This window comes from Apium graveolens, chromosome 3 (genome assembly GCF_009905375.1).
Source record: "Apium graveolens cultivar Ventura chromosome 3, ASM990537v1, whole genome shotgun sequence".
Taxonomy (NCBI): Eukaryota; Viridiplantae; Streptophyta; class Magnoliopsida; order Apiales; family Apiaceae; genus Apium; species Apium graveolens.
In genome coordinates, this window is record NC_133649.1 from 638,434 (window position 1) to 649,079 (window position 10,646).

A 10,646-nucleotide genomic window follows, 5' to 3' on the forward strand; every position below is an offset into this window, starting at 1 on the left:
CCTTGCTTGATTCTGATTTGCTTGTACCAATTTTGAGACTTGGCATTGTCTTTTCTTCATTCCTGGCTTCAGTTCTCTCATTTTCAGCTACAAGTGCAACTGATCCACCTTTTCTCTTTCCCTTCTCCAACAACTCATCTTGCTTCATCTCAAGTTCATAGGTCTTCAAAATTTCATATAATCTTTCAAGTGTGAAGTCCTTATAATCTTGAAAATTCCTTAGTGAAACAGTCATAGGTTTCCATTCCTTTGGTAGAGACCTCATAAATTTTAAGTTGGAATCCTTGACTTGGTACACTCTGCCGTTGAAACTTTCATCCGTTGATGGCTTTCATCCGTTGATGCTTTAGTGACATCTGTTGATGCTTTAACAGTTGAAGCTTTATCCGTTGATGCTTTAGTGACATCCGTTGATGCTTTAACAATTGAAGCTTTATCCGTTGATGCACTCATCCGTTGATGGATGTTATCCGTTGAAGCTTTAGAGACATCCGTTGAAGCTTTGTTTCTCATCCGTTGAAGGCCTTTAATCTATCAGTTGATACTACTTCATTTATACAAAATTACAAGGCATGAAGTATTTACAATTAGCCCTACTATTTGCATATCCACTAGTAGTCAACATGACTTATAATTTCCCACAACTTCTAAGAATTATAACTTAAATGCAGACACTGAAATGTGCTACAATACTAAACTTATTTCTAAGTAGAGCTACTCCATCAACGGATAGCCAAGATGGTCTTATCCGTTGAGGCTACAAACACTAGATTTCTACTTAACTGTTTTGTTTAACTTATCATTAAACTAATACACATATTTCTAACAACTATTATTAAATGGTAATATATTATCAATAAGTTAAAATGTTAACATAATATCAACAAGTTATTTATTTAATATTTGTATTTTTTTTATAAATAAAAAAATAATTAAAATCACGTGGTTGTACATGATTATAAAGTTAGTATATTGTAGGGAGATAATTACTCAAGTCTTAGAATAATTTTATTATATATCAATATTAGATTATATAGGTTTAGCCATCCAATATAAATAAAAAAATAAATAAAACTCGGTACTTGATGTTATCAAAATATAATCAAATGAGCCTCTAGCTCAATCGATTGAAGTCAAATGTTTGGATATAGGTGTCACAGGTTCAATTCTACAAGCCAATAATATTTTTCCATATTATTCAAATAAGGGCGCAAAATATTAATTTCGAATTATATGTTTTCCCTAAAAAAATTGAAGCTATCGAACTTTTTACGACCTGAATTTCGAGTTAAAATTTAAAGTTCGGTTGAACTCGAGTTCGTGCTCGAACCCGAACATTTTTAATCGAGTACGAGCCTTACAGTTTTCGGCTCGACTCAGATTGATTATACCCTTAGTTGTTACACGAGTATAAAGTTAGTATCTCGATGTGAGTTAATTATCCGATTTTCGATAATTAATAAATTATTATTATATGGTAAGATATTATCAACAAGTTAATATAATAATATATTATCAACAAGAAGTTATTTATTGAATGTATAAATAAAAAAATTATAATCCCATTGTTGCACATGAGTGTAAAGTTATTATATTGTAATCAGTTAATTAACCAAGTCTTAGAATAATTTTATTCTATATAAATATTGAATTATATAGGTTTAGTCACCCAAAATAAAGAAAGAAGTATGTAACTCAATACTCGATTTTATCAAAATTTAAGCTCAATTGGTTGAAGTCATATGTTTATTATAAGTGTAAAGTTAACATATTGAACTGAGTTATTCAATCAAGTCTTAAATCATTATGTTTTATATAAATATTTAAAAATATATAAAATTTAATATAAGGCCGGACACCTCGTGTAAATAAGTAAGTTTTAACTCAATACTTAATGTTATAAAATTTTAACCAAAAGTGTCTCTAACTCAAGTGGTTGATGTGTTTAATTTGCAAATAGTTGGCATAGGTTCAATTCTTATCAATAACAACTATTTTTAATATTTATTAAAATACATGGACAAAACAGTAATTTCGAATAATGCTGCAGATTATAAAGATAACAGATTTTATATAAATATTAAAATAAATATAAAATTTAATGTAAGATAAGACACCTCGTGTAAATAAATAAGTTCAAAGTCAATACTTAATGTTATAAAATTTTAACCACAAGTGTCTCTCGCTCAAGTGGTTGATGTGTTTAATTTGTAAATAGCTGACATAGGTTCGATTCTTATCAATAAAAGTTTAATCACAAGTGTCTGATGTGTGTAATTTGTAAAAAGTTGACATAGTAATTTCAAATAAAATGTTTCCCCAAAAATTTGATGGGATAAAAAGGGAGTTGGGCCATCTTTATATTTTCTTACAACACAAAGTTGGGCCTTAAATTTGCGCCTTTATAATCTACACATTATTCGGATCAAGCTAGTGTCAATGTCATCTTCTTTGAGAGCTTTGTAAAACCCTCGTCGCCATTCTCACTTATACTGCTTCAATCCTCTATTCTTCTGTAAGTAATTTCTTAACCCCTCTTAAACATTCTATTTGAATATTTTTTTTAATTATTTAATTATTAATTAGTGTGTTAAAATCTGATTATTCTGTCTTTACATTTCAATTATATTTTTCTGATTTTGGGGCTTAATGCAACTCTACATTTCAATTTTATTATTGTTTACTGTATTTATGCTTATAGGATCCTTGTTTTGATGTATTAAACTCCTCTATTCGAATATCGGAATATCGATTTGATAAGTAGTAGTAGTTGCTATTTTAGTCGAGTTTTTAATAGAGAATGCTTTCGGATTTAGATTCCGTATGAAAATATGGCAATGCAGGTTATTGCGGAGAAAATGCATTTTCAATTTCGTGTTGTTGAAATTTTGTTGAAAATATAATAGGTCATTTCCGAGGTTTGTTTTCGTAAAATTTGAGCCCGGTTCTTGCTGTTGTTCCGCGTGGACACCTATCTGGAGTTCTGGACACTTGTTTGAGTTTTGTAGTCGTATTTCTTTGAGGTTTGATCATTACGTTTAAATTTGTTGTGCGGACTCCCTAAATTTTTCTGAAATTACTGATCCTAGTTATCTGATGTGTTTCTCTGCGAATTCAACTTCAACACTGATTTTATTCTTGACATAGCTCTAGATATTCTTCACATGAGAACCCAATTGTCATAAGGCGTGTGAACAGCGTATTTAGTCAAAAAAGTTAGATTGCAAGTTTAACTAAGTGTATAAGGAGTCAGTAAACTTTCTTTAACTTGGGAAGTCTTCTTAAAATGTTTCTTTCTCATTGTTAGGTTTAAGAAAATAACAACATGCTGAATGCTTTCAAGGCTTATAAAGCTTGTGTCCCAATTGCATGGAGTCCGAACCTATACATAACTTTGGTCAGGGGAATCCCAGGAACCAGGCGGCTGCATAGACGTACTTTAGAAGCATTACGTTTAAGGAAGTGCAATCGCACGGTCATGCGATGGAATACTCCTACTGTTCGAGGAATGCTTCAACAGGTTTGTTCAGTCCTAAAAATACATTGAATGAGACAATTTCTTTGAACACTTGGTAAATCCACAGTTCCTCTGATTTTCACTTAGGTTAAGAGGCTGGTTGTGATCGAGACAGAAGAAATGTTTAAAGCTCGGAAACAAAAGGATGCAGACCATCGGGCTATACGAGCACCACTTGTTGTAAATCACTTCCCTACCTCCGCAAGTGGTTCTTCCGAGCAATCCATGTAATCCACACGAAGTAAGTGTCTTGTTGCCATATTAGAAGGGCTTTTGTTGATCCAAAGCAAAGGGAGTTCTAGTGTTGCTCGGGTGCTGTCCTTTATTCCAAAAATTGTTTTTGTAACTTCTCATTAGTTTTTAGACACGCAGTCGCAATAATTTTATATGTTATATCTCGATCATACTTGCAATTCCTCAAAGTGACTGATTTTTTTGCAGTTGTTAATAGATTAAAGTCCCCGGTACTATTGTTTATAATTTTTGAGGCGTGTTGGTTGGAAAAATAAACTGGTAAAATCGGATCGTATGAAGAAATGAGATTAATATGTGACTTGTTCTTTAATAAGAAAAGTTCGAGGCAAATAGCGATGTTAGTAGAACACCCTTATTCCCTATGTTACCCGGACTCGGGTATGGGTGTCGGACACGGGTTCGTATCCAAGTGTCGGACTCGGCAATATTCTGAAAAATTTACATGTTTTTGGCCTAAAATAAGTGTCCAAGTGTCCATACCCATGTCCGAGTGTCGAGTGTCCGACACGGGTACTCGAAGCAAAATGAAGAGTGTGGGTAACTAAGCTTATTCCTAATCATATACAAAGCATAGTTATCTGGACAGTGCGTGGGCTCCCTAGTAACTTAATTGGGGGATGAACAAACATATATAATATTGTATGATTTCGAATTTTTGAATTGCTTTTGACTTGGTCCGTTTTATTATGTTATCGGCTATTTCTGATAATTAGTTGCAACTAGTTTTAAGAACATTTATTATTGGTATGTAAATTTAGTATATTATTTGCTATGAAGAAACCATATATCTGTATGCAAACACTTTTTATTCAGATGTACTAATATAGACTGATGGGCATGATATGAAGCCTTGAAGGAATGAATATATCACACTTTTAGTTAAGCACTTTTAGTTAAGCGGACAATAACACAACATTTTCACCCACCTTCCCTCCCTCCCTCCCTCTCTTACACGCACAAACTAACTTATACCGACAAGTGTCACGGATGTATAGTAGGTTCTTCTCCATTAAATTACTAATTTCATCGTCCTTAGTTCCTTTACCTAGTCGTCAGTGGTTCCTCTAGGTTAGTGATCCTTTCATACACAGGTGAAAATGATAGTCTTTTTTGTCTGTGAACATGGATTAGTCATATATTTATTCAAGAAAGTGGCTTAAGAAGGAAAAGCAAGAATCATCTTCTTTTAAGCCAAGAACATTGATCTCCTGAAAATAGTTAAAGGAAAAGCAAGAATTCTCTTCTTCCTGTTGTAAATAGCCACTAGCTTACCATTCTCCCCGTAGATAATTCTCTCCTTGCTGTTCTGTACATGTGCTGTTGCAGCAAACTGAGTTATGAGGCTGTTACAGAAACTAAACATGCTGATGGAGGGACATATTATGTTCTATGCCTTTGTATTTGTAAAGTGTAAACCATTATATTATGCTTTAGTATATATTTGGTTTCCGACTGCAAAAGCCAGGAGCAAAGGTATATAACTACATCTGTATTATCATATTTGGTTCATTAAGCTGTACCAATTATCATACCCTCAAGTGCATCAATTCCTCTGTGAAGCAATTGATGTACCCCGTCCCTCGTAGTGCACTTATCTGGGATATTTTAAACCATATGTAGTCACTTAAGAATATATCTAGAATGAGAAGTTCCTCTGGTGCAACATTTTTTCCGGGGCAATTGTGTTTGTGTATAAATTTGCCTGAAGTCAAGTAGATTATTAGTCGGAAATGAGCTGGAGGTACTTTAGAACATAAGCTATTTCATGGACAATGTATGATTTTTAAAGAAATGGTTACTGATTACAGTATTTCTGATTGAGCTGGCGATTCGTAGCAAACAGATGATAGACTTTCCCTACACGCATACAAATGTATGTAGAGTGTGATCTCTTGGTATCTGAATGGAAAGAACCAAACATCTGATCCCTAGTATTAGATGCTAAAGTTAGGGACACCTTGTTAGAAATGTGAGTATAATTATTCCATTCCTTTATGTGATTTTTGATCTTCTTACCACGTGTATTAGTAGTTTGATGGTGCTTTGCATTTTGATCGAATACATAAAGATGGGTTATTCTCAAGGTCTGTAGTCCAAATCTTGTTGTATAATCGTGATTTCATATTCGGCTCCCTCCGTCCCCTTGTACATTTCCATAGTATAAAAATTACGCATATTACAGAGAGCCGGCCAAACAAGCGGTTTGGCTCGGCCCATTCACAATTCGGCTCGTCCAAATTCGCCTAATTCAGCACGTCAACGAACGGTTAATTATTCGGCACAAATCGTCAAGTATAACGAACCGAATACGAATAATATTTTCTGAAACCGGAACCGGCCCAGAACCGGACCGGCCCGAACCTGTTAATTCGCCAACGAATAGACAGAGACTTGCACGCGAATTCCCGGTTAACCGGCCCGCGAATTATTCATTGCAGGGGTTTATGTTTAATGGTTTTTAGTAGTATAATTGTGACATTACGTCTGTTTTTGAACAAGAAGAGTGATGTCTTTTCTGTTTTTGTGCAAAATTTTGAATTTTTTAATCTTCTTATAGTGTTTAAATTTTCTTGTGCTACAGTTTGATTTAATTAAATTTTTTCTTTTTATTTTCTTGTTCGGGTAATTATTCGAATATTTTGTTAATTATTGGATTTTTTTGTAAGCATATTAAAATAATTAATTATAAATATTATTATGTTGACAAACTGAGAATTTTTCAAAAGTTACATAATTAAATAATAAATATTATTATGTTGAACAACTTATTAAATAAGAAAAAGAAAGAAGATGGGTAAACCCCAATTCGCGGTTAACCGCCTACTTCCAGCCAATACAAATTCTTTTTTTATTCTGTTTAATCAATTTGTTATTCGCATGTTCGCCTCTATTCGCTGAACCGTTTTATTCGGTTTATTCGTGTGCCGTTCACGAGTAGTCCAACTATGTAATCGACCCGGCTCGGCCCGGACCGTATATCCTCGCGGGCCGTTCACGATTTCAATTGTTAACGAACCGACCCGTCCAAAATTCGGCTCGGCCCGCTCGACCCGCTCGTTTGATCGGCTCTGATTAGAGTTAAACCTTTGATCGGCTCTGATTACAGTTAAACCTCGATACAGTAATAATCGATAAAGTAATTACCTCGTTAAAATAATATTTTTCTCCGGTCCCAACATAATGGAAACGGTGTATTTTTACTCCCAGTAAGGTAATAAACTCGCTAAGGTAATATTTTTTTCTTGGTTCCGACTCTATTACTTTAAAGAGGTTTAAATGTAAAAAAGTGTTAGTTAGATAAAAAAAATTCCAGGAATACCCCTATTTAATATTGAAAACTGAGAATCCAACTAAATTTTGAATAAATCTGGGAAATATGAACAATAGAGATAGTTTTGGAAAATCATCTCTAAATTTGTTTTGAAAATATAAATGGACATATAAAGAGGGACAAAATTTATTTCGAAAATGAGCATGTAAAGGAGGACAAAATTTATTGTAACGACGTTTTATAATGGGTGCCTGAAAGCTTAGAGTCAGATAACATTGCATAAATGTTGAAATTTGTAAACAAGAGACAGAATCATAATTCATAAACTTTTTTTTTTTTTTTTTTTTTTGCCAAAATCATAATTCATAAACTAGTGCTACGATAATTAGAGAGTCAAAAAAGAATTTAGCGAAACAAAGCAATACTGAAGAATAATTGTTATTAATATATAGTATAAAAACACAAAAGATGAAGCATCAGTCAGGATGGCCGAGTGGTCTAAGGCGCCAGACTCAAGTTCTGGTCTTCGAGAGAGGGCGTGGGTTCAAATCCCACTTCTGACATTTTTTAGGCGGATTTCAATGTACGCTTTTCAAGAGTGAGTAACAACAAATGAAACAATAATTGGGGTGTGATTTTCTGACAAACTTATCACATTTCCACAACGAGCCAGGTAGACAAATTCGGTGCCCCATGTTTCTCTTTTTTTGATTCTTGTTATTTTACATTTTTTATCGCAATCATTTGATCCATTTATTTTTCATTTATTATTTTTGATATTTTAAAAGACGAAAATCATAATCAGTTGGTAAACACATTTTATAGTGATTAATCGAAATACTAATCAGATGTGATTAATCGAATATAAAAATATTAATGAAATATACTAGTTTAATGAAAATATACAATGATTAATCTGATTATAAAATCAATCGAGAAAACATCTTAGGAACCTTTTGGTTTAAGATGTCATATCGAGTTCAAATCAACAATCGGGTTAAAGTGTTACGGGATCAGATATCATATCTGATATCATATATTTGGTTGAGTTTTGTAATAAATATTTTTAATAATTTAAAATATGTTAATTCAATAATTTTAATTTAATTAAATATATTAATTTTATTATTATTTTAATATTTTTAAGGTTCATAGATTTCTTTTAGTACTAAACATGTATATTTAATTACTGATGTAAAAATTAAAATAGTGAAATAAAAATTGATATCCTTACCCGCCTCCATACTTGTATATGAAAACCCATATGTTGGGGGTTTGAGGAATTAATATGAAATTTCATTTTTTCTTAACCAAATATTAGGTACGGGGACTACTCGATTAATGGACAAAATCGATAATTTTTAAAATATTCCATTTTTCTGCTATGGAGCATGGACTCCAAAATTAATGGGACCAACCCACATAATCCACGATGATAATAATCTGGTTCGATTAGAGATGCACAAAAGGTCCACCGGGCCTTAAAAAGCCCGGATTTTGACCGGACCGTACTTTTCGGGATTTGACCGGACCGGGCTTTCCGGAAATGTCAGAGCCCGTTTGGGCCCTCGAGGCGGGCCTAACCGGGTTTTTTTCGGGTCGGATCGAATCGGGCTGGACTCTTTCCTAATTTAAATCGGATCGAGTATCATTAGAGATTCTGAAGAATATATGTGTTAGCAACTAGATTATCATAAAAATGTATTAGTTTACATGAAATACTTTATGAAAACATTACTTCGTTGAAATCATTTAAGTTCGGCAAAAAATAAACATGTTTATCGAATAATATGTTTTATCATTGTTATGATAACAATGATATCCAAATATATATAGTGTACTTATTATATCTTTTTTCATTATTTATGCAACGAAATATATAAATAATATTATTAATCACAAATATGTAAATATATATGTGTTTAAAGTATTATTTATACTAGCATAAATCCCGTGCGATGCACGGGCTTCCATTAATATTTTAAATTTTTATTTATTAAGTTATATTATATTTTTAAAATATTTATATAAATATATAATAATTATAAATTTATAATAAAAATAATAGAATAACATGTGATCGTAATTTAGTAGAATAAATAGATTATTTATAGTAGTTTAACAATTTAGTAGTTTAGCAGATATGTAACACTATTATTTATATATTTTAATAATATGATAAGTTGTATTCGTAGTTTAATAGGATAAGTATACTATATTTAGTAGTACTTTAATAATTTAGTAGTTTATTAGATATATAACACTATTTATCTATTTTTGTAATAATCAAAATTAGAGAATTATCGTTGAACCATACCGTTGAACCAAATTATCTCTATTCCGGCTATTATAATATAATATAGATATAGATTTAAAATAATGTGAATTTATAAATATATAAGAAAATATATTAGAATAATCAAATTATAACCGGGCTTTTTCGGACTTTTAATCGGGTCGGGCCGTGCCGAAACCCGGGCTTTGCCTAAAAATATAGGGTCCGTCGAGGCCCGAAGCCCGGACCGGGACCGGACCGGGTTTTGACCGGACCGAACTTGACCGGGTTTTGACCGGATCGAGCCGGGCCAGATTTTCGGGCCCGGACTTTTTGTGCATCTATGGGTACGATTCGAGGATTCAAATAAGTCCAATTTAGCTGAGCCCACTGGTTCCATTTTATCTGCAAAATGAAAGCAGAGGGAAGTGCAGTTCATGAAAGGAAGTGCTTCTACTTTCTTCTGTCTTCATTCTTTTGTTTTTATCTTGATGATGTATAATTACTTTGACACATTAAAAATCAAATTAAAAATATATTTACTTCACTTGATGCTTGGGTTCCTTCACTTTATTTTTTGTCACTTCGAGATTTTTATGAACATTTTGTTATTATTTTTTCATACTTTTTTACGATAGTCAAGTGAGGGAAAATATTTACATAAAAATGATATTTTATAACTTTTGGACAAATGATTTTCCAAGTCAATATATTTCTGATTTTTTTATAAAATAAAATTATTTTCTCGACAAATAAACATGCGGCAACTAAAGAAACCATGAAAATAATTAAGTATGATTATGCTTGTAAGGATAATCTGCATAATTGTCAATTATATGCTGTTTATTTTTGACACATTCGGGTTTTTGATTTCTGATGCGACTGAATTTCTGACTAAATTATAAGAGATCATAAATAAGAATGTAATGTCAAGCTCGACATGGTACATATTTTAATAACTGGGTTCTACAATTCAACTAGTTCTCGCGGCACATCTTGTAGCAAGTTCATTTCGCAAGTTTGTAATTGAATATATTGAATAATAATAACTATTTGTAGTTTCAAAAAAATAAATAATAACTACTTGTAAACCGGAAAAAGAATAGATGTTCAGGGAAAAAAAAATCAAACTACTGACATGACCAAATTAGGACCATGAAAAAACCCTTAAAAGAGACAATTTGTAAATCAAATAAAAATTTATTACTATTAAAAAGGACAATTTGTAAATTTAACTAGCCTTCTTTTTTTGTATTTAAAAAAAGATAAAAATATATTTATGAAAGGAAAAATAGCAAAGGGAAACAAAACAAACTTGGTCTATCCAC

General features: G+C 32.1%; 1 protein-coding gene and 1 non-coding gene across 2 annotated transcripts; both read left to right on the forward strand.

Moving 5' to 3' along the window:
* Positions 1-2,387: 2,387 nt before the first annotated feature.
* Positions 2,388-3,959, forward strand: LOC141710487 (uncharacterized). The gene is made up of 3 exons (XM_074513051.1): positions 2,388-2,515; positions 3,308-3,520; positions 3,605-3,959. The coding sequence occupies exons 2-3, from the start codon at positions 3,326-3,328 to the stop codon at positions 3,746-3,748; spliced, it is 339 nt and encodes a 112-aa protein (XP_074369152.1). The 5' UTR covers positions 2,388-2,515; positions 3,308-3,325; the 3' UTR covers positions 3,749-3,959.
* Positions 3,960-7,522: 3,563 nt separating this feature from the next.
* Positions 7,523-7,606, forward strand: TRNAL-CAA (transfer RNA leucine (anticodon CAA)). The gene has a single exon. It is a non-coding gene; the product is annotated as a tRNA-Leu (tRNA).
* The last annotated feature ends 3,040 nt before the right edge of the window (positions 7,607-10,646 follow it).

What these genes read in the sequence shown, in the direction of transcription:
- LOC141710487 (XM_074513051.1), top strand. Translation starts at nt 3,326, where the DNA reads ATGCTGAATGCTTTCAAGGCTTATAAAGCTTGTGTCCCAATTGCATGG. An exon ending in TTCGAGGAATGCTTCAACAG is followed by an intron (nt 3,521 to 3,604) that starts GTTTGTTCAGTC and finishes ATTTTCACTTAG; the next exon opens with GTTAAGAGGCTGGTTGTGAT.